This window comes from Bombyx mori, chromosome 22, assembly GCF_030269925.1.
Source record: "Bombyx mori chromosome 22, ASM3026992v2".
Lineage (NCBI taxonomy): Eukaryota > Metazoa > Arthropoda > Insecta > Lepidoptera > Bombycidae > Bombyx > Bombyx mori.
In genome coordinates this window covers 6500565-6524598 of record NC_085128.1, presented here as the reverse complement: position 1 = coordinate 6524598, position 24034 = coordinate 6500565, and the positions used below count along the sequence as shown (strand labels likewise).

At 40.6% G+C, this 24034-nt stretch overlaps 4 protein-coding genes across 7 annotated transcripts; all 4 read right to left on the bottom strand.

The window, feature by feature from the left end:
* Positions 1-1867: 1867 nt before the first annotated feature.
* Positions 1868-4513, bottom strand: CPR84 (cuticular protein RR-2 motif 84). Of its 2 annotated transcripts, XM_062674819.1 has the most exons (5): positions 4149-4513; positions 3071-3595; positions 2666-2995; positions 2396-2562; positions 1868-2062 (listed from the first exon to the last, which is right to left on the bottom strand). In XM_062674819.1, the coding sequence occupies exons 2-5, from the start codon at positions 3113-3115 to the stop codon at positions 1993-1995; spliced, it is 612 nt and encodes a 203-aa protein (XP_062530803.1). In that variant the 5' UTR covers positions 3116-3595; positions 4149-4513; the 3' UTR covers positions 1868-1992.
* Positions 4514-4841: 328 nt separating this feature from the next.
* CPR85 (cuticular protein RR-2 motif 85) lies at positions 4842-7087 on the bottom strand. Of its 3 annotated transcripts, XM_062674818.1 has the most exons (5): positions 6929-7075; positions 6232-6438; positions 5707-5873; positions 5546-5616; positions 4842-5447 (listed from the first exon to the last, which is right to left on the bottom strand). In XM_062674818.1, the coding sequence occupies exons 1-4, from the start codon at positions 6938-6940 to the stop codon at positions 5556-5558; spliced, it is 447 nt and encodes a 148-aa protein (XP_062530802.1). In that variant the 5' UTR covers positions 6941-7075; the 3' UTR covers positions 4842-5447; positions 5546-5555. The 3 variants fall into 3 exon arrangements, with proteins under 3 accessions (XP_062530802.1, XP_012550704.2, NP_001166677.1); XM_012695250.3 differs by having other exon boundaries at positions 4842-5616; positions 6929-7087; NM_001173206.1 differs by lacking the exons at positions 4842-5447; positions 5546-5616; positions 6929-7075 and adding an exon at positions 6473-6481 and having other exon boundaries at positions 5673-5873.
* A 3055-nt stretch (positions 7088-10142) lies between these two features.
* CPR86 (cuticular protein RR-2 motif 86) lies at positions 10143-11389 on the bottom strand. Its single transcript, NM_001173205.1, has 4 exons — positions 11340-11389; positions 10985-11224; positions 10716-10882; positions 10143-10348 (listed from the first exon to the last, which is right to left on the bottom strand). Exons 1-4 carry the CDS (start codon positions 11349-11351, stop codon positions 10276-10278), a joined length of 492 nt encoding a protein of 163 aa, NP_001166676.1. The 5' UTR covers positions 11352-11389; the 3' UTR covers positions 10143-10275.
* Positions 11390-15320: 3931 nt separating this feature from the next.
* Positions 15321-16332, bottom strand: CPR87 (cuticular protein RR-2 motif 87). The gene is made up of 4 exons (NM_001173204.1): positions 16296-16332; positions 15918-16157; positions 15651-15817; positions 15321-15520 (listed from the first exon to the last, which is right to left on the bottom strand). The coding sequence occupies exons 1-4, from the start codon at positions 16305-16307 to the stop codon at positions 15451-15453; spliced, it is 489 nt and encodes a 162-aa protein (NP_001166675.1). The 5' UTR covers positions 16308-16332; the 3' UTR covers positions 15321-15450.
* Positions 16333-24034: the final 7702 nt, after the last annotated feature.

Genomic DNA, 24034 nt, shown 5'->3' with positions numbered 1-24034 from the left:
TGATTTCCTAGGCGGCTTGACAGAAGTGCAGGCTAGCGGTTTTTCGAAACTTTACGTCCTTCCTTGCAATACATTTAAAGTTTCCGAAGATGGCCTAACAGGTCCATGGCAGCTTGCTTTGCAAGTGCGCTACCACACGATCAAAATTGCCACTCCCTGAGAAGATCCAGCAAAATACTTAACTATACTGAGATCTTAGAACTTATATCTCAAGGTCAATGGCGCATTTACGTTGTAGATGTCTATGGGCTCCAGTAACCATGTAACGCCAGGTGGGCTGTGAGCTCGTCCACCCATCTAAGCAATAAAAAAAACTCAGCAGGATGTTGTTATGGGCTAAGTACCTGTATCTATTTAGGACGCTAATAGTGGTTGGCTTGTCCACAAGTTTTTTTTTTCCTACCTAAGCTGATAACCTTGAGAGGCTATTTCAGCGGGCGAATAGGTGAACTCACGGGGCTCCAACCGGGAATGTTGCTAACACTGGCCCTAGTAAGAGCAGTGCTTTGCAGAATCAACCACCGGATCGGAAACGCGACTCACTGCGAAGATCCGGCGAGAAACTCAGTGGGTCAGTGTCTATGGGTTAAATTATTCATCAAGCCCTTCGTCGCAAGCAACGGGTTCGGCGAGGACAGTGACCGGTGCTTGAGGTACCTAAAATCACCGTTAATGGATCGGGAGGATCCGTAATGACGTATTATGCACAAGTAGGGTCAAGGCGGCTATAATAAGGAACTATCGTGTTGGATCGTTTTTGCGAAGTAGCGTTTCGGTGATGTCTTCATATAGTTTTGAATGCATTCGATATTTAGATCGTCGTGAAGAACTACATTTGCCACGTACCACGGTGCTCCGACAGCTAATTTATAGTTCCAGAATTGTAATAGAGGAAGTCTTATGTTTGTGGATGTTTTGTAAGGTGTCACCTTATTGTGATGGGATTGTTAACTTCACTCGCAGATCATCCGGTATGGCTTTTTACGACGGAACACGGTTTATTCGCGAAACTGCTTTATATGGGGACAGAAGGTTATGGACCTTGGAATTAAAACTTGGAAAAAAGTAGGTTTTTTTACATACGTATTTCTTGTATGGTTGGGCGTGGCCCATCTGGTATTAAAAGGTTACCGGAGCCCATAGACATCTACGACGTAAATGCCGCCACCCACCTCGAGACATGAGTTCTTAGGTCTCCGTTTTTACAGTACAACGGCTGTCCCACCCTACAAACTGAAACGAATTACTGCTTCACGTCCGAAATAGGCGTTGAAGTGGTACCTACCCGTGCGCACTCACAAGATGTCCAACCACCGGTAAGGTATTTGATACCTTGAGCCAAGAAGACGTGGCTCAAGGTATCACATTTATAGATTATAATAATATATGTTTTTCAACAATAAATATGTAGAAGCTTACGAATAATTATATTTGTCTTTCAGCCATTTTTAGATATTTTATGATTGTAAATGACGCAACAATAAAAACAAATGAGCTATGCTTCCATTGTAGCTAGTGAAGCCAAGCACAAGATAAACTCTTAGCTTGTAGCCGATTAACGTAGAGCTCTTATTTAGTTAATAGCTTTAAATAGCAGCTTCTGAAAGATAGTGATAAATGAATATCTGTTCAATAACTATGTGTGAATCAGGTGTGACTATGCAAGCACTCGATTTGAGCGCTCGATATTGCACGACTAGATAGGTTTTATAATAAGCTTTTTATATTAAGTCTTAAGTTGAATTTTTCAATTTAAAGAGCTGGTTAATCAATTAACCTACACTTTGGCAATCGGGATCTTATGTGTTATTTCTACAAAATTTTCTAATAGCTGTAACATGATAGATGTGCAGAAAAATATTTGAAATAGTTCTTATAGTCCTTTTATATTTAAGAGTTTTTATTCACTAAAAGATATAAACACGTTCTGAAGATCACAGCAAGAATAAATATAAGGTACTTCGTAGAAATCTAAGCCTCTTCTACAATTTTCTAGTAATGATGGTGTTGGGATGAATAAACGTGGTGGCTAGGACCGGAGTTATGTACGACCGCGTTAAAACTGAAACAGAAACAATTGATTACGTATTGTTGATACGTTAAAACTAGTTTCCAGACTAGTTTGTATTCATAGCACCTGTTCGAAGAACCTCGTTGACAGTATAGAGTCGAGCACATGGGTCGGCAGAGGTCAATACTCATATGTTAGTGGAACGCAACCATACCGGTTTGACTGCCATGTGATCGAATGTAAACACGCATATAGTTACATGTAAACGAACTTCGATACGAAAGCTATTGCAAATATAACTCATTTTGTACGGATATTTGCGTAATTTAGGGAAAGTTGCAATGTCATCTATTTATTGCGTATTAAGTTTTATATAATTCTCACCCGCTATGGTCGTCAGCAGAGTACGAGACCTTACGGAAGGAGCCATCGGGCTGGAGGAGCGAGTATTCTCCTTTTACGACATCACCATCGCGGACCTCATGTTGAGACTTGTGGTCACCGGTGTGGGGGTCCTCAACGGAGTAAGAGTACTTGTATTTGGGGTGAGCCTGGAAAGATATGTAATTTAAGGTTACATTTATCGTATGAAACGACCTAGTAATATTTTGCAAGAAAAGTAGGTATATAAATTGGAAAATTCTATGTACTTACATAATAATCTTCATGACCGTGTCCGGAGTAAGCTCCAAGGTGGGCTACGGGGGCAGCATGTACTACGGGAGTAGCGTGAACTACGGGAGCAGCGTGAATTAAGGGGGCGGCATGTGCAAGGGTAGCACCATGAGACAGGTGTCCAGCGTCGTAATGTCCGTCATAAGCCAGAGGGGTGGCATGAGCAAGGGTAGCTAGGGGAGCTGCGGCGTAATGAGCGTCATGGTGCACCAAATTGTGTTGAGATGAGATGCTGTAATCTCCGTGACCGAGGCCGTGGCCAAGGAGACCGCCCTGGGTGGCCGCCACCATGGCAGCCAGTGTAAGAATCTGCACCAAAGAGAGTCGATTTATTTAACTCCATCACACGACCTCACATCCAAACAAGCACGGCACCGTACTTACCTTAGCGAACATTTTTACTGTGGTATAGCAGTGCGTAACTGACATAGATTTGATAACCACCGGTGCGTTTTATAAGAATTGATGCTGGAGGTCCGGTGGGGCGCCGAAAGCGCTCTGCCGCGCGTCCCCGCGGACGCAAGGTCATCGCGCTTTGTCTTATACATTCTCGCGTTACATTATCAGTTAAATGATTGTTACTTAATAAAAACAAGCTGTGAACTGCGATACTACACTTTGTTATAGTAGGTCAATGCGGACAACGATAAGATGTTATTGTTCTTTCAAGTGCGGCCTCTCCCAGTCATTTGCGCAGTCGATGTTGTAAAGTGCATGCATGCTATAATTTTCCGTGTTTTTTGACATAATTGGCATGGATATTTCTGCTGTCGTACTTTAGTTATAAAGCCGTTCATATTTCATATCCTAAATGTAAACGACACTGCATGAGTATCTCTACTAGTGCATTAAAAATTTAGAATACGTTTTTCTCTGACAATATTGTCAGGAACAAACCAGTCGATGTATCTGTAAGTGATGCAAGTATGAATTCAAATGCTTTGGGAGTTATTAATAAAGTTTCTATGTAAATATTCCGTATTTACTGGTGGTACGACCTCTTGTGAGTCCGCGCGGGTAGGTACCAACGCCATGGATAGTTCTGTCGTGAAGCAGTAATGCGTTTCGGTCTGAAGGGTAGGGCAGCCGTTGTAACTATACTGAGATCTTAGAACTTATATCTCAAGGTGGGTGGCGCATTTACTTCGTAGACGTCTATGGGCTCCAGTAACCACTTAACACCAGGTGGGCTGTGAGCTCGCCCTCCCATCCATGCAATAAAAAAAATTTTACCACCGTTCTATCTACATGCAGTCATGCGTTTCGGTTTGAAGGGTGGGATAGCCATTATGCAATACAATTGCGGCTTCAACTTAATGTTTCAAGCTGGATGGCGACGGCACTACTACGTGATGTCTATGATCAGTGTAATTTAGACGCTTTAATTGTTATTATGTATGCATTTAGCTTTCTCATTATATTTTTAACTTTAAATTTTTTGTAATAATAAATGCTGTTAAACCATATTATTTTATGTGTGCGCTTTCAAACAACCAACTTCTTTTAGTGGTTTTATTCTATGGGATTTGGCAACTACTTAACACTAGATGAGTCGTGAACGCCCCCACGCCCAAAGTATTAAATACGACTTATAAATGAGTTGTAAAATAAATACTTATTCATTTTTATGACCGGAATCACGCAACCGCAACAGCCTTGCTACAAAATGATTGTATCAAAGAAGTCCGTGTTCTTTGCTGATCAATGTCCATTGTACGCATTTATTAATTTATTAAGGTCCGAAAGCTGTATGCGGATATGTACTTAGGTTGATAGTATCTGAAGCGGTACTCGGTAGTGGCACTGGCTACTGAACGAGGGTGCAGATTGATTCGAATAATGAGTTATTTTTGTTTATTAAAGATATTGAATGTTCGTTACTGGATCTTTTGTTTTGTATGTTTTTACGGTCGCATAACATTAGAGAATATTCTAGCATGGAGCGTACAGTACTCCTAATATTTTATTAGAATCATAATTTAAATTACACTGGACTCCTATGAATCTTTCTTTCCCACATTTTAGACTGAAATACAATTGAGTTTTGCGGCGTAACTAAACCCTACTCATCTTTGTTACTAATAAATAGGTTAATTAATAACAAAACACCAAATAATTTTCAGAGGTCAATTTTAGATCAATCACACAAATACTATTCAGATAGTAGTTTTATTGTTCATCTTTATAGACTACTTTTATTTACTACAAAATTACAATTTTAACATTTCAAATGTTTACACTCGAAAACTGATAAAATAATAATAAAAACGTAATTAAACAAAACGTTCCTGTTTTAGTCTAACTCTAATTTACACCAGATCTTTCAACACGAATATGGTTCTCGTTTTATTTGATTTTTAACCTCGCGAAACTAATAATTTTAATACAATTATACAGTCCGTAATGAATGATCACAGCGTACACATTGTGTTTTAGCAATTAGGTTAGAGCAATAACATTAGCAACGTCACAGCAGGTAATTGTTCTACAAATGACACTGACTTATTAATTATTACTTTCAAAACACTTCACACTTGACACGTAATCATCTGTGGTTCGTATTTGAAGGGCTTGGAATGAAGTAACAGAGTTATTGATTTGTTGCCAAAATCTATCATTAATATAATAGTATTGATTGTTGTAGTCGTAATAATTTTTCGTTATATAGCAAGCTGAACAATGTTCGACCCACTAAACAATATGTGGAATCATAAATATTCATAACCAACATGGAAATCCGTCAAATATTCATGGAACTAAACTAAAATTGCTAATTATTATCATTAACAAACGATCGCATCAAAATAAATAATTTATTAGTTCTCATTATAATTTGGCACTTCTTGTATCGATACTTACACTACAATGCTTAATAATTGTGATAGTAGGGGTGGATAGACGGGGCTGAGTTGTGAACTACCGCGTTAAATCTGAAAAATAAAATGTTCAATTATTACATGTCATCCATGATAAAAATGTTTTTTTTTTAAATTGATTTGTTTATTTTATTCAGATCGTACCCATTATGGTCGTCTGCAGTGTACTCGACTTTGCGGACAGAGCCATCTGGTTGGACAAGAGAATAGTAGCCATGTACGGAGTCACCGTCGCGGGACTCATGCTGGGACTTGTGGTCGCCGGTGTGGGGGTCAGCTACTGAGTACGCGAAGTCGTACTTGGGGTGCGCCTGAAAATTCATAAAGCTTAAAATATTGATTGTCAATGCAGCGATAGTAAACAAACAGTATCAAAAATTAAACTTCACACAAAGAGTGTGGCTCAATACGATTAATATCTTTTATGAATTCACATAATAAAAATTATCATTGAATTTCGATTACACGATGCAAAAACGGTGAATGTTGTAACGTTTGTTGCTTTTATGTATATAGTTTATTACATTCATGCTAAGTACATCGCATTGTATTGTAAGTAGACGAGCAGTCGTATCATTGTTGGAGTCGTACAAAAGAAAATACAATAAATTTTGATTTGACAAAAGCTTAAAATTCTTATTACGTTACGTACGATTTTAATTTACTCACATATTCATCGTGACCGTCATATTGGCCGGCGTATTCCAGAGGGGTGGCGTATTGTTCGAGAGGAACAACATAGGTATCAGGAGCGTAATGAGCTGAGGGAGCGTAGCCTCCGTCGTGACGTATTATGCTCTGAGAGGAGACGGCTTGACCGTGACCATGGTAAAGACCGGCCTTAGCAGCGCTCATGAAGACGCCGATTATTACGATCTATAATTAATGATTACACACAATTCTTTTTAACGTACATCATAACAGTACTTTTAGAAGTTGTAGCTGCAAAAAGCGATGGTCGTTAATGAAGATTATTATTTGTTCATTATGTTAACATTTTGCTAATTTATTGTAAAGTTAGAGTCATGGAATTTAATTTATAACGCTGTTTTTATATCTATAAAAAAACCATTATCAGTAAGTCCCAATTCGGATTTGTTTCTCAGTTAGAATTATAAATTTGTAACACAGTAATTTGTACATTTAAGATAATTTTTTTGGTTTATCTGTTCTTCTTTCAGGCAGCGGATGTACATGATTTACTGTGAAAATAGATAAATTATGGTAAATATTCTAGATAGATTGAACTGTTGTCTAAACTGAGAAACTGTTACTTCTCTTATTATTTCGGTATCACAATTTTGAAGCAGGCGACGGCTTCACAACGCTGCGTAAATAATTACATAAAAATTTAAAGTAAACTCACTTTTGCGATCATTTTGTATTGTCGAACAAGTTGCTGAGTGTTGTTTGATGTCAACTGCTATTGACTATTGGTTTTTATAATATTAAACACAGAACAAGAACAAGTGGGGCTGACCGCAGCATTAGGACCTCGGCAACGACAATGACAATAGATAAAGGTCGAACTAAAAATCGATTATAGAATCGCAATATATGTCATGGTATCGGGGTCTATTGCTTTTGGTCATGCCATGTTCAAACGCGCGTGTTTTACTTGTACTTTTTTAACACGTCTTTGTTAGTTTGACCTGCATGTATTTAAGAGTCTATATTTTTTATTGCTTAGGTGGCTGGACTAGTTTACAGCCCACCCGGTGTTAAGTGGTTACCGGAGCCCATAGACATCTACAGCGTAAATGCCACCACTAACCTTGAGATATCAGTTCTAAGGTCTCAGTACAGTTACAACGGCTGCCCCGCCCTTCAAACCCAAACGCATTACTGCTTCACGGCAGATATAAGCAGGGAGGTGGTACCTACCCCTGCGGGCTCACAAGAGGTCCTACCACCAGTACATCGTTACGTTTACGTTGAATCCATTATATTATATCTATACTAATTTATAAATCTACAGTGGTTTTCACGGATGATCCGTTATAACTACTGAAGCATGCATCCGATTGACTTGAAATTTGGTATCCATTTTCTTTCTTAACATGATTGGCTAGTCACCAGGGTCGTGAGATGAAAATATGGCACAATTTATTTGTTAGTTCTGCTTCTGCTAGACTCAATATTGTCCTCACATTTTTGATTAACAACAGAAAAATATAGAAATCAGGTGATTGTTTCATAATACATTAATATTAAACCGTATGTAAATATTTTTTATAATTATTTTATTTCCTTTTGTAAAGCTAAATAATACTGCGCGTTTCTCCGTTCAAAATCGTTAAGATTTTAACCACTAAATTCATCCTGTTAAAAAACAAAACTATGTATAACGTACATTCGTTAAAATCAAAAACAAGTATGTGAATTTTTGTTGTACTTAATTTGAAATAGTCTTACTTCCATAAAATAATTAATATTTAATTTTATTCCCTTAAAATTAAAAATTCCAAAAATCCTTTCGTTGTAGCTAATAACAAAATTGCTAAAACTCCAAGTTTGTAGACACTGCGGTTTTGGCTCCGTGTTGATGAATCTTCAGTTAATTTAAAAAAAAAATATCAGTATAGATAGATGTTATCTTTTTTTTGTCTTACCTATTCTAGTGACCTCGAGGGGTCATACTATAATAGATTCACAGAACGAGTAGGTGAGCTCATGGGGCTCTAACCTGAGGACGTTGCTCACACTAGCTCTAGCAAGGGCAGTGATTTGCAGAATCTACCACCGGATCGCAAACGCGACCCACTGAGAAGATCCGATGACTAACTCAGTGGGCTGTGTCTGTGGGTTAATTTTTTTTTCGCCGAACCCTTCGTCGCAAGCGACGGGTTCGACGAGAACGGTGACCTGTTCTTGTGGTACCTAAAAGCACCGTTAGTGGATGGGGAGGATCAGAAATGATGTGCTTAAGGTGATGTCGACTGTTTACCATTCGGTCCGCAGGATCGAGTAGATGCATCCTAAATGCGTGTAAAGGCTTGAATAGTAGCTGTATCCTCTTCTAAAATGAGTTCTAGTGCCACTTAACGTCATGTGGATCGTGAGTTCGTCCACCCGTCTTTAAGAATAAAACATATATATGTAGGAAAAATGTTGATGATGCCACAACTGGTGTTTGATGAATAGTAATACTAATTTACATTTACCTCTTTTATTTTATGGATCAGTTGTAATACTGAAATAATTATTTTTAGCTAACAATTTTCACTAAGATGTCTAGACAATTACGTCAGTTTGCTCATGAACGGTACTTCTGAACAATAGTATTTATATATTCGGTTACGGTGATGTCAAAATTAAACTAAAAATGCATGTTGCTCACTCAAATTATTTAACAACGTAAACAAATTAGCATTATTCAAATAAATGAAATAAAGTAATGTTATTATGAAGGTCAGTTTTTATAACGTCTTCTAAGCATCAAATGTTTTCATTAGTGTTTACTCGTGGAATTAATGTTGCATATTATGATAATTTTTTAGTCGGGAGTGGATCCTTGATAGATCAAGAATTTCAATTCAGATATAGTTTTGAAAAAATAGTGTCTGATTGTTTTTAAATATCTGAGAAAATTACATCCACAACATGAAAGGATTTCCACGAAATCTAAGTTGCGTTAAGATGTTTACTGTTTAAATATAAAACCTTTTAATATAGTCTATGGGTAAACAGAATCCAGCCCACCAGGTACGAAGTGGTTACGGCGACTGTCGCTTTGTGTATTCAGTCGTCGTGGCCTAACGGATAAGACGTCCGGTGCATTCGTGTTGAGCGATGCACCGGTGTTCGAATCTCAGGCGGGTACCAATTTTTCTAATTAAATACGTACTCGACAAATGTTCACGATTGACTTCCACGGTGAAAGAATAACATTGTGTAATAAAAATTAAACCCGTAAAATTATAATTTGCATAATTACTGGTGGTAAGACATCTTGTGACTCAGCGCGGGTAGGTACCACCACCATTCCTATTTCTGCCGCGAAGCAGTAATGCGTTTGAAGGGTGAGGCAGCCGTTGTAATTATACTTGAGACTGGTTTATGGGTTCCAGTAACCACTTAACACCAAGTGGGCTGTGAGCTCGTCCACCCATCCAAACAATAAAAAAAAAGTTATACAAGCTTTAATATTTTAATTTTTCTTTAGCAATCATTTAGTTTATGTTTAAAAGTGATTACAATTATGATATTACTTTAACATACTCTACATTAGAGGGGGAAGCGGTCGACCGAAGAGACATGGATGGAGTGTGTGAATGATGATATGAGAGAGAGAGGAGTGAGTGTTGAGATGATGGCTGATATAAGAGAATGGAAGAGAAAAATTAGCTGTGCCGACCCCACATAGTGGTTGGTATAAGATGGAGAAAAAGGACAAAAGAAGTGTAGACAAATTTCATCAATATTAAGTACAATATAAAAAAATCTACAGTCATGCAGTTCGGGGATTATGTCTTCTAATAATTGAGGGAGCACTTAAAATAAATTCATTATCAATTGCCCCAATACATTGGTCAGCCCCTATTTTTAATAATTTTAAGTAATGAATTAAATAAACAAGTAGGAAACACACACTTTATTTACATTTTATCACATTCACATTTTTACAAAAGCATAAATATTATAAAGTAGAGTATTATTTTCATTTAAATATTTATCATTATTTTTCGAGTCAGTTTACTATTAATTATTTTTTCAATAGTGGTGATGGTGGTGGGCAGCGATGGGGTGCACGGAGGGAGCAGAGTTGTGCACTACAGCGTTGAAACTGAAAACGAATAAACAGCATAATTATGATTCCAACAGAAAAATTATATTAGATAATTTCCCGTCAGTTATTCAGAACATCTATTCGATCTATCTGGATTGAATTCAATTAATAAGCATGCGGGGCCATAATACACAGCGTTATCTGAACTCATACTAGGATTCCCTAGACTATGAAAACCGAGACAGTGATTTACAGAATTACATACAATATATACATTTGAATATATAGATAAATATGGAACAAACCCAAATATGGAACAGACGATTGGCCACAGACATCGGTTGGCTACAAGAATGTGTGCCCAATTTGGGAATCGAACGTATGACCCTCGGCACACTAGTCGGTTTATTGAATAATGAATTACCCGTGGTGTTCATCAGCGGTGTAATCGACCTTGCGGACAGAACCATCGGGCTGGACGAGGGAGTAGGAGCCGTGCACGGAGTCACCGTCGCGGGACTCATGCTGGGACTTGTGGTCGCCGGTGTGGGGGTCAGCTACTGAGTACGCGAAGTCGTATTTGGGATGAGCCTGGAAACAGTAAAGTATGATTGGTATATCTATTTAGCTCAAATTACAATTAAATGTATTATTTCTGTTTAATAATATAATATAAATATAATAATTGCTTACATATTCATCGTGACCGGCGTAGTGGGCTACTGGGCCGGCGTAGTGGGCAACTGGGGCGGCGTAGTGGGCAATAGGGGCGGCGTAGTGGGCGATGGGAGCAGCATAGTGTGCCACTGGGGCAGCGTGGGCGTAGTGCAGGGGAGCCTCATCATGACGAATGATGCTTTGGGAGGACACGGCATGTCCATGACCGTAGAGTCCGGCATTGGCCGCGGCCAAGAAAGCACCGAAAGTTACAATCTAAAAAGTTAATATGATTGATTTTTTAGGACTATTTTTTTAGTACTTTTTTATTCTCAAAAAAGAGCTCAAAGAAACTTTTTCATTAGAATAGTTTCCGGCACAAAAAACTTACTTTGCTGAACATGTTGTCGTGTGTTCTATTTTACAACTGAATGTTGATTGATATCGACGGTCCTGCAGTTTGGTTTTATAGAACATAGAACGTGCGCTTACGCGGTGGGGTAAAGAAATGTGCGCGTTCACCTTGACTCAAACTTTGACACCGACAGCCCCGGTGCCGAAATACATACGTATGTGTAATTCATTATTTCCTGCACTATTAATAGAGAATTATAGCTCAGTTCTAATTATATTGTAATTATGCTGATCTATTTAACACTGGGAGTCATCGCGACTATGAATGTAAAAACAATTTAGAAACGATTTTCATTTTTTAATTATTAAGATAATATTTTTACGAATCTTTTGAAGATTACGCTTCCAGTTTTAACTGTATTTTGAAATTATGTTAAATTATTTACGACGCCCATAGACATAATCTATCAATGTGAATCACCTTGACACTGAAAGAGTATGTCTCCATTGTATGGTAATTATTTTTGCGGGTTTGATTTTACTTTTGTATCGTGGAAGTCATTCGTGAATATGACTAAACTACGTATTTCTTTAGAAAGATTAGTACTTGCTGATCGACAAGAGTACATCGGCCGTCCTATTCTTAAACCACGGCAATTTCTTCGAAATAAATAATTAAAGATATTGCCTTTGTTGTATCATATATCTAAATGTTGATTTTAAATAAATTGTGTTAAACGATCATGGTAGGAAAACGTAAATATAATTCATATCATTTTTAGTACAATTGAAACAAACTCAAGGACCATTAGTTTGGAAGTGGTCACTGGAGATCACATACTGCGACACACGTTGTATGGACATTAGTAACTATTCTATCAGCAGTTTTAAAATTGATTAAAATCTATTGGGTTACGAATTGCTTTCGGTATTTTGCGGCTATCCACATTACAGACATTAGGTTCTTACCACGGTTTTTACTTTTAGTAAGTTACTCATATTTTGTCACTGTTGCAAGCGTCATGACGAATAGACGTGAAGAAGGGCGGTTGGGAAGCATCCGCAGACTTACTCGTCTCAATCTACAGGTTTGGGGCAAAAGGTTTGAGTTCTTTACGCCCACAATATTGTGTTCGGCTTTGGAGAAATATGGTTTCCTGTTTAACGCCTCCTCATGTCCAAAAGCTTAAGTAGTTTTAATCCGTCGGACAGAGTAAAAGTAATATAGACTAAATACCTTCTAATTCGGTAGGAATTTCATTTGTTAAACCATATTAAAGCAAACAAAAATCGTACCATCTTTTTTGACAAAAGAATTGTAATGAGATATTGAAATTCCGAACCCAGACCCACGTGTTAGTGTTGCGTGCTGATTTCTGCAGGTGAGTTAAATATACGGAACTATTCTACCGTTGGTTTCCCACATATTTTATACTCGAGACCGAATTCGGAAGTTTATGGGGAGCTAGTGAGTTGGACTATGTAAAATTTTGCACTTCACGCCACGAAATACAGGGTTGAAGGTTGACGTATATTTTTAATCACGTCACGGTAGAAATAAAACCTTTCTATTTTTTTATAGCATGTGTTTTTGAACACTGAATTGTAACTGTATTCATCGACCCTATACATTCAATGGAATAATAAAAAGAATGAATCTTAAATTGTAGTTTGCTTTTGAAATTATATGAATTAATATGGAATCGTTCTACTGATATGTATTGGTTGAATAATTTGGTTTATTTGTGTTCAATACAATAGTTTTTTTTCTTTCTGTCGCAAGGATGTGAAACGGACATAGTTTTTTTTTATTTTTTTTTATTGCTTAGATGGGTGGACGAGCTCACAGCCCACCTGGTGTTAAGTAGTTACTGGAGCCCATAGACATCTACAACGTAAATGCGCCACCCACCTTGAGATATGAGTTCTAAGATCTCAGTATAGTCACAACGGCTGCCCTACCCTTCAGACCGAAACGCATTACTGCTTCACGGCAGAAATAGGCAGGGCGGTGTTACTTACCCGCGCGGACACACAAGAGGTCCTACCACCAGTTTATTGTTTTCCTATATTAATAGAGATATGACTGTGTTCGACGTAATATGACCGAACACCTTAGTAAGCAATAACGCACCCAGCGCGTTAACCTAGAATTGAACTTGAGCTGTAGCAGTCCTGTGGAATTCGCGAAGCAGCTATTTTTGACCTGTAAGTTCTCCTCAGGAGTTCGGGCAGCTGTTAGCAAATCTCGTACCTCCTGGCTGAGCCCGTGCTCGCACGTCTGTCTTGGTGAAACTGGAAAGGCCTCCAGGACACCAATAATTCATCCTTCATAAACAAAAAAATTGTCGTACGACAACCTGTTTCTACGGAAGTTGGGTTCAGTTATCGCGAGCGTAACATTTATTATTGACATTTAATAATTGACGTTTAACATTAATAATATAAAACATTTATAGGGTTACAGATTGTGTGTATTGAAGTCAGTTTGTAAAAACATTTAATCTGTAATTCTATTATCTATTATAAAGAGGAAAGATTTCATTGTTTGTTTGTTTGCATTGAATAAGCTCCGAACTATTGAACCGATTCGTAAAATTCTTTCACAGTTAGATACGCTATCTATTAGCTGCGCTATCCCTGGATGACATAGGCAATATTATGTTTTAAAAAAAATAGGGATCCTTACTAAAACTTCAATAATGTAACATAAGGAGTACAAAAAAAATACCTTAAATAAATTGTAACGGTGTAAACTACTTAAAATATTCTTTACATGGTGCGCTGCGGAAACTATTGATGATAGAATAAAATAATGTACTACGACTTTGCAGAACACATCATTATTTACAAAAAGTGTCGTCACGACAGCATAATATGTCTAACAATTATAGTTATGCCGCAATAAGTGTTCTCTTATTTAAAAAAATAAAACAACGTAAAACATCGATTACAGGGAAGGTCTGACTCAATAAATTCAATGGATTTTGTTTTGTATAATATTATAATTATGACATTTTTTACTTAATAGATGTATATATTTTAAATTGCTTTTTTCTTTAGTTAATAGAAAAGAAAAGCAATTTAAAGTATAAAAAGCTTATTCGAAGTGGTCTCCATTGGCTGCAATACAGTCCTTTAAACGTTGAGGCCAGTTATCAATAGAAGCACGTATTTTTTTCATGGGAAAATTTTTCACTGCCTATCGTACGGATTGTTTTAGGGAATCCAAATTATCATGGCGTTTAGAACAAGCCGTACTCTCTAAAACTGACCCTATTCTCTTATAAATTATCAGTTAAGAAATGACCAGTACGTCTCTTATAGGCTGCAAGTCCTAAGTCATCTTTTAAAATACGCGACATGGTTCTAGGTGCTATCTTCATCTCCCGAGATAAAATATTTGCTTTCGGACAGGATTTCTTCGCATTCTTTTCCTTACTGCTTTGACCCCTTTTTTCGTACGAACACTACGTGGACGGCCAGATCTTTTTCTGTCACAAACACAGAAGGTCTCATTGCACCTATTAATAGCCCGGTAAACAAACATTTTACTAATACCAAGCGTATGGAGAGTTTTAGAAATTGCATTTGGCTCCATACCTATTTTGTGTAATGCAATCACAGCGATTCGGTTCTCTTTATCACCCCACTCCATTTTAATATCGTAAAATATTGTACAATGTATTGGCGCCAAAATGAGAAAACTCAATGAGCAATCATATAAAAATGACAGATTCCAAATTCAAATTCAATTTTGTTTATTTTTAATTGTAACAGTATTTATGGCCAGACTAAGTATATCCCTCTGAGATTGATAGATGATTATTGGAATCTTAAAACTACAAAACATTTCTTGTATAATATTTTATTCTCATCATTAATCTTTCTTCGTTAGTAATAAGATCACTTTATCATTTCAATCACTCCAAACATATCTTTAGTTTGTAAATATAATTTAGGAATGAAGAGTTACAGTAGGATATTGAAAAGGAAAGAAAATATTATTTAGAAACGTACAGACATACTTTATTTACATGTTATCATTCACACACATTGCAAAAAATACATAAATATTACAATAAGAATATTATTTCCATTACAACATAATCGGGAAATATCGAATATGTTTATTCATATTTATTTATTCAGTAGTGGTGATGATGGGCAGCAATTGGGTGCACGGAGGGGGCGGAGTTGTGCACTACAGCGTTGAAACTGAAAAAAAAAACAAACAAAATATGTATTAAAAGTTACTAAAAAGTTAATATTTTATTTTAAATTTGTTAACGATTAAATAAATGTTTATCTTGCCTTATTCTGAACATAGAATTGATTGATAACTTACCCGTGGTGCTCATCAGCGGTGTAATCGACCTTGCGGACAGAACCATCGGGCTGGACGAGGGAGTAGGAGCCGTGCACGGAGTCACCGTCGCGGGACTCATGCTGGGACTTGTGGTCGCCGGTGTGGGGGTCAGCTACTGAGTATGCGAAGTCGTATTTGGGATGAGCCTGGAAACAGTAAAGTATGATTGGTGCATCTAATTAGCATAAATTACAATCAAATTTAGGTTTTCTGTTTAAGATAGGGATAAATAAAATAATTGCTTACATATTCATCGTGACCGGCGTAGTGGGCAACTGGGGAGGCGTAGTGGGCAACTGGAGCAGCGTAGTGGGCAATAGGGGCGGCGTAGTGGGCGATGGGAGCAGCATAGTGCGCCACTGGGGCAGCGTGGGCGTAGTGCAGGGGAGCCTCATCATGACGAATGATGCTTTGGGAGGACACGGCATGTCCATGACCGTAGAGTCCGGCATTGGCCGCGGCCAAGAAAGCACCGAAAGTTACAATCTAAAAAGTTAAACATGATTGATTTTTTATATTAATGCATATTTTTGTTAGGACTATTTTTTTCGTACTTTTTTATTCTTAAAAAAGAGCTCAAAGAAACTTTTACATTAGAATAGTTTCCGACACAATAAAACTTACTTTGCTGAACATGTTGTCGTGTGTTCTATTTTACAACTGAGTGTTGATTAATATCGACAGTCCTGCAGTTTGGTTTTATAGAACATAGAACGTGCGCTTACGCGGTGGGGTAAAGAAATGTGCGCGTTCACCTTGACTCAAACTTTGACACCGACAGCCCCGGTGCCGAAATACATACGTATGAATTAATGTGTAAATCATTATTTCCTGCACTATTAAATAGACCGTTACAGCGGTAGAACATTTAATTTTAATTATGTTCTTTCATTTAACATTGACTTTATTGTGAACGATCAATACGAGAACATGTTAAAATCTAAATTAAACTTTTTAAAGACATTTCAAGACACATTTTTGTCGGACCCCTTTAAAATTACATTTGAAGTTTTTAATATAAAAGCAGCAGAAATCGTTGTATCTATATATTGAAAACTTATCAAAATATAATAAATTTAAAACTAAAGAAGAATGAGAGAACATAAGCCAGCAATTTCTAAAATACCTTTTTTTCTGTTTGTTCACGCATATCTCCGGAACCAATAAATTATTCTGTGTAGCATTCACAGATTAATAGAAAGCAAAGGCAGCAAATATTTTGTATTATAACTTTTAGATATTGCAAAAAATACTAATTTAATATTATTTCAATATTTTCGGCGTTTACCCTAAAGAGTTTAAAATTACAAGTTATAAAGTTAATAATAATTTTATACATGAAAGTAACTTTGTTAGCTTGTTACATTTTCATGCCCAAGCCACTGAACAAATATGACGACAGCGGCATTGAAATAGTTAAACCCCGGGAATGAATGAATCTTTCATCCCACTTGGATTAGGCGATATATAGCATAATCCACGTAAGAAAAGTTGCGAGCGGATAGTTAGTTTTTAAATAAAACATGTGTCTTGCATAAATGATATGTTTTTCTCATTATACTTTTTGAATTTTATTATTTCACTTACATGCGCAAGTTCCGTGCGATTCCCTCCTAATATTAAGTGACTTTCTGTGTGGTATGAACATAGCAACATAGATATCCTGAGACAAAAGTTCGAAGTCCGAATTGTTTTTTAGAATAGCTGTGACACATTTTCAATCGGAACGCTACTTTCGCTGCATAAATAAAATGGGTGGTGACATTTTCCCGAGCAACCTATAAGTCCTATCTATTTATAAGCCCACAGATCTCCACTGCTGAAGATAGACCTCCACCAAGTCTCGCCACAATGACCGATTCTGCGCTGTTTACATCCTGCGGATTCCCACAACATTCAATAAGTCTTCGGTCCACTTTATAGAAGGTTACGCTTTGTTTTCCGGTACGCGGTCCCTACTCAAGAACTTTTTAGCCCGAGCGACTATCTGTTTTACGACCAATGAGACCTGCCCACAGCCGCTGCAACATCCCATTCCTTTGGGCTATGTCAGTTATTATGGTTCTCTTGCATATTTCCTCACTCCTGACTTGATCTCGCAGGGTAACTCCAAGCATAGCTCCCTTGCTCTATTTATATTCTATCTATTTGTACGAAGATATTCCTTATTTGTAAATGTTTTTGTGAATATTTTTAGTGATGTGTATGTGTGTGTGTGTAAATACGTTACTGTGTACATATTCAGAAAAAAACGGTGTTTGTAAAACAGCATAATCTTATCGCTCGAGACGAGTATACGATGTAATAAACTAAGTGCAGTGTGCAGAAAACTAAAACAGTCACAGTTTTGTGAATTCTATGGTTCGAATATGATTATAGCTTAGTTCGAAGTCTGTATGGTGTCGGTCTAGAACAGAAAAACGACATTCCGATAGAGGCACCCGTCACGTGCGGACGTGCTCATCGTCCACTCGATCGCCCGGTCTTTGTTCGCCCGGCTTTTGTTAGCCCGGCCATTGTTCGCGCGGCCTGTGTTCGTGATACATCTGCCGACCAAGTGTGTTTCCTGGAAGCTTTTATTTGTTTTGTTTTAGTTATTTTTGTGTTCGTGGAGCATTTGCCGACAAAGTGGTTTCCTGCAAGTATTTATTTGTTTTGTTTCTTTTCGTAATTTCTGTTTTGTTGTGCTTTTTCTTTGTCCTGTAGTAATCGCGCCGCATTGCCACCTGTGTTCAATAGAACCGCTCAGGTCCGAGAAGTTGGGGCCTCGCCGCAAGGCGAGTGTTTTCAAGACCCGGGGCCGCCCCACCTGGGTACTCAGCGATCATGGACGCTGTATTCGCGGAATTCCTCCGACTTCGCCACCCACAGCTCGCCTCGGAGTTTCTGGCCTTCAAGGCCAATCACACTGCGAGCCCTCTCGAGGACTCCGCCGCGCTCGCTGCTCCTGCGTCGCCTGTACCTGCGTGCAGAGCTTCTGTATTGAGCACCGCAGCCTCTGTCGTGCCTGCCGCTCCCGTGTCGCCTATACTGGCGAGAAAAGCTGCTGCGTCGTCCGCCGTGACCATCGTTTCAGCTGAGCGATCATCCGCGGCCTCCGTCGCGCCCTCTAAAACACCTACACTTGCTCGTAGGTCGCCTGCACCCGCCTCCTCGTGCTCCGACTCTGACTCGGACATGGAGGTCGACCTCGCCCCCGCCTCATCGACGGATGGATTCACCCTGGTACAGAAGGGTAAGAAGCGTGCCGCGGAGTCTCGAGCTCCCGCGGCCGCTAAAATTAGCAAAGCCGTGAACGCGTCGCGCCCCCGCCCTCAGACTCCCGTTGCGCCCCCAGCCCGTGCCACTCCGTCGCCGCGTCCGGTGGCACAAAATAAAACCCAGACCCCTCCCCCGGTTATCCTTCAGGAGAAGGCAGCTTGGGATCGAGTTTGCCTAGCCCTTAAGGCCAAAAATATCAATTTCACGAATGCCCGTAACCTCGCGAACGGCATTCAAATTAAGGTTCAAACACCCGACGACCATAGGGCCCTCTCTTCTTACCTCCGTAAGGAGCGTATAAGTTTCCATACGTATACGCTCCAGGAGGAGCGCGAACTCCGCGTTGTAATACGCGGAATCCCTAAAGAGTTAGATGTAGAGCTCGTAAAAGCCGACCTGTTAGAACAAGGCCTACCAGTGAATTCTGTGCACCGTATGCACACCGGTCGCGGTAGGGAGCCATATAATATGGTTCTAGTCGCTCTCCAGCCTACCCCCGAGGGTAAGAAAATCTTTAACACACAGACCGTCTGTAGGCTCTCTGGTATCGCTGTCGAAGCCCCCCATAAAAAAGGCACTCCTAGCCAGTGCCATAACTGTCAATTGTACGGGCACTCTTCCCGTAACTGTCACGCGCGCCCCCGATGTGTTAAGTGTTTGGGCGATCACGCCACGGCCCTCTGCGCTCGCGACCAAAAAACCGCGACGGAACCGCCTAGCTGCGTCCTGTGTCGAACACAGGGTCACCCCGCGAATTACCGTGGTTGCCCCCGAGCCCCTAAAATAAATCGCCGCGTCGCCCGCCAAAACCGCCTCCGAGCTTCCGGCCCAGACATCAAAGCCTCGGCACCCTCTGCGTCGCAGGCTAAGCCAGCGTTCGTTCCGGCGGCGGTGCCCAGTGTCTCGGCCTGGGCAAAACCGCTGCCGTACACGAACACGGCTACAACTCCCTCCTCCGCGATTCGTCCCGCCCCCGCGACTCGTCCCTCTCCCGCGACTTGCCCTCCGACCGCGTCCGAAAATCTCGCTTTAGCGATCGACTTCTTTCAGTCGATCAACTTTGAGCGCGTTAACGCTTTGGGCGACGCCATTCGCGCTGCCTCCACTGCACAACACTTTATCGCCGTTGTGCAGGAATACGCCGACGTATACGCGTCATTAAATACGTACGTCCTCCCCTCACTCCGCCGGTAATCAATGGCGTATATAAGTAGAATAAAGCCCCTATCCGTAACGATAGGATTTTTTAACGCTTACGGTCTCGCAAATCAACGTGATCAGGTTTCTGACTTTTTGCGTGACCATCAAATTGATATCTTTTTAGTGCAGGAGACCCTACTTAAGCCCGCGCGCCGTGACCCTAAAATCGCGAACTATAACATGGTCAGGAACGACAGGCTCTCTGCCCGTGGTGGTGGTACCGTCATTTACTATAGAAGAGCCCTGCATTGCGTCCCGCTCGATCCTCCCGCGCTCGCTAATATCGAAGCATCAGTGTGCCGAATCTCACTGACGGGACACGCGCCGATCGTTATCGCGTCCGTTTATCTTCCACCGGATAAGATCGTTCTAAGCAGTGATATCGAGGTGCTGCTCGGTATGGGGAGCTCTGTCATTCTGGCGGGCGACCTAAATTGTAAACACATCAGGTGGAACTCACACACCACAACCCCGAATGGCAGGCGGCTTGACGCGTTAGTCGATGATCTCGCCTTCGATATCGTCGCTCCGCTAACCCCGACTCACTACCCGCTAAATATCGCGCATCGCCCGGATATACTCGACATAGCGTTATTAAAAAACGTAACTCTGCGCTTACACTCGATCGAAGTAGTTTCAGAGTTAGATTCAGACCACCGTCCCATCGTTATGAAGCTCGGTCGCGCTCCCGATTCCGTTCCCGTCACGAGGACTGTGGTGGATTGGCACACGCTGGGCATCAGCCTGGCTGAATCTGATCCACCATCGCTCCCGTTTAACCCGGACTCAATCCCGTCTCCTCAGGATACCGCTGAAGCCATAGACATCTTAACGTCACACATCACCTCGACATTAGATAGGTCATCGAAACAAGTTGTAGCGGAGGACTTCCTTCACCGCTTCAAATTGTCCGACGATATTAGGGAACTCCTTAGAGCTAAGAACGCCTCGATACGCGCCTACGACAGGTATCCTACCGCGGAAAATCGTATTCGAATGCGTGCCCTACAACGCGACGTAAAGTCTCGCATCGCCGAAGTCCGAGATGCCAGATGGTCTGATTTCTTAGAAGGACTCGCGCCCTCCCAAAGGTCTTACTACCGCTTAGCTCGTACTCTCAAATCGGATACGGTAGTAACTATGCCCCCCCTCGTAGGCCCCTCAGGCCGACTCGCTGCGTTCGATGATGACGAAAAAGCAGAGCTGCTGGCCGATACATTGCAAACCCAGTGCACGCCCAGCACTCAATCCGTGGACCCTGTTCATGTAGAATTAGTAGACAGTGAGGTAGAACGCAGAGCCTCCTTGCCACCATCGGATGCGTTACCACCCGTCACCCCGATAGAAGTTAAAGACTTGATCAAAGACCTACGTCCTCGCAAGGCTCCCGGTTCCGACTGTATATCTAACCGCGTTATTAAACTTCTACCCGTCCAACTCATCGTGATGTTGGCATCTATTTTCAATGCCGCTATGGCGAACTGTATCTTTCCCGCGGTGTGGAAAGAAGCGGACGTTATCGGCATACATAAACCCGGTAAACCAAAAAATCATCCGACGAGCTACCGCCCGATCAGCCTCCTCATGTCTCTAGGCAAACTGTATGAGCGTCTGCTCTACAAACGCCTCAGAGACTTCGTCTCATCCAAGGGCATTCTCATCGATGAACAATTCGGATTCCGTACAAATCACTCATGCGTTCAACAGGTGCACCGCCTCACGGAGCACATTCTTGTGGGGCTTAATCGACCAAAACCGTTATACACGGGAGCTCTCTTCTTCGACGTCGCAAAAGCGTTCGACAAAGTCTGGCACAACGGTTTGATTTTCAAACTATTCAACATGGGTGTGCCGGATAGTCTCGTGCTCATCATACGGGACTTCTTGTCGAACCGCTCTTTTCGATATCGAGTCGAGGGAACCCGCTCCTCCCCACGACCTCTCACAGCTGGAGTCCCGCAAGGCTCTGTCCTCTCACCCCTCCTATTTAGCTTATTCGTTAACGATATTCCCCGGTCGCCGCCGACCCATTTAGCTTTATTCGCCGACGACACGACTGTTTACTATTCCAGTAGAAACAAGTCCCTAATCGCGAAGAAGCTTCAGAGCGCAGCCCTAGCCCTAGGACAGTGGTTCCGAAAATGGCGCATAGACATCAACCCAGCGAAAAGTACTGCGGTGCTCTTTCAGAGGGGAAGCTCCACACGGATTTCCTCCCGTATTAGGAGGAGGAATCTCACACCCCCGATTACTCTCTTTAGTCAATCCATACCCTGGGCCAGGAAGGTCAAGTACCTGGGCGTTACCCTGGATGCATCGATGACATTCCGCCCGCATATAAAATCAGTCCGTGACCGTGCCGCGTTTATTCTCGGTAGACTCTACCCCATGATTTGTAAGCGGAGTAAAATGTCCCTTCGGAACAAGGTGACACTTTACAAAACTTGCATAAGGCCCGTCATGACTTACGCGAGTGTGGTGTTCGCTCACGCGGCCCGCACGCACATAGACACCCTTCAATCTCTACAATCCCGCTTTTGCAGGTTAGCCGTCGGAGCTCCGTGGTTCGTGAGGAACGTTGACCTACACGACGACCTGGGCCTCGAATCTATACAGAAATACATGAAGTCAGCGTCGGAACGGTATTTCGATAAGGCTATGCGTCATGATAATCGCCTTATCGTAGCCGCCGCTGACTACTCCCCGAATCCTGATCATGCAGGAGCCAGTCACCGTCGACGCCCTAGACACGTCCTTACGGATCCATCAGATCCAATAACCTTCGCACTAGACGCCTTCAGCTCTAGGAGCAGGCTTAGGGACCTCGGTAACCGTACTCGTCGAACTCGACAAAGAGTTCGCCGTGCAACCTAACCCATGAATCAGCTCGCTGAGTTTCTCGCCGGATCTTCTCAGCGGGTCGCGATTCCGATCCGGTAGTAGATTCATTCGCGAAGCAGCTGCTCTTGAGCTGTTAGGTCTCCTTCGGAGGCGCTCGGGTAGCTGTTAGCAAATCCCACCCCTCCTGGCTGAGCCTTTGCTCGCCCACCTGTCCTGGTGAAACTGGAAAGGCCACCAGTAATCCTTCAATCATAAAAAAATAAAAAAAAAAAAAAAAAAAAAAAAAAGAAAAACGACATATATTTCGGGAGATATTGTAAAGGTGACTAAGGTATTTACCGGAAAATGTACAGTAGCGTTTTCTGAATATTATACCAACGTACTGTGATCACATTTGTTGGTGGTAAGGGGTATTGTGAACGATCGCATTTCTACCGCGAGGGTACGGACTTCTCCGTTTTGAAAGAGACAGCCGATTTACAATGCAACTGGGATTTCGATCTCTTATCTCAAGAGGCAATGATAAAACATACACTATGATATAAAATATAATGATATTATAAAAGTGTTTCCTCCGGAACATTATTATTTAATTTCATTTACTTCTAGGCAATTCCTTCAATAGCATTTATTTACTATATACTAGTAGGTGCTTTGAAAAATTCAATAGCTAATTTCGAAGTAATTTTGAAGTCGGCATCTTTGGTATCTCATTAATAGCCACTGCTAAGTTTTAGTATTGGTAAAAATCTGAGTGTCATGAAAATCAAAAAGCTTTCCTTTGCCGTTCATAGAATAGTTTATGAAAGCTCAATCATTCTTATAAAAGTTACATTAGAATATATGAATGTTTTTATATTTTGAAAACATTTTAATGCTACTTGTAGAGCTGTTTAAGGTACATGCTTAGAGCATTAGTATTTGTTATAGCAAAAATATTGTTTTTTTTTAATTTTTTATTCATTCAAACACTGATTGCATTTTAATACACATCAACACAACATCCTATAACATGCATTCATCTTGACTTATTTTATTGATTTAATGTGGAGCTCTATCAA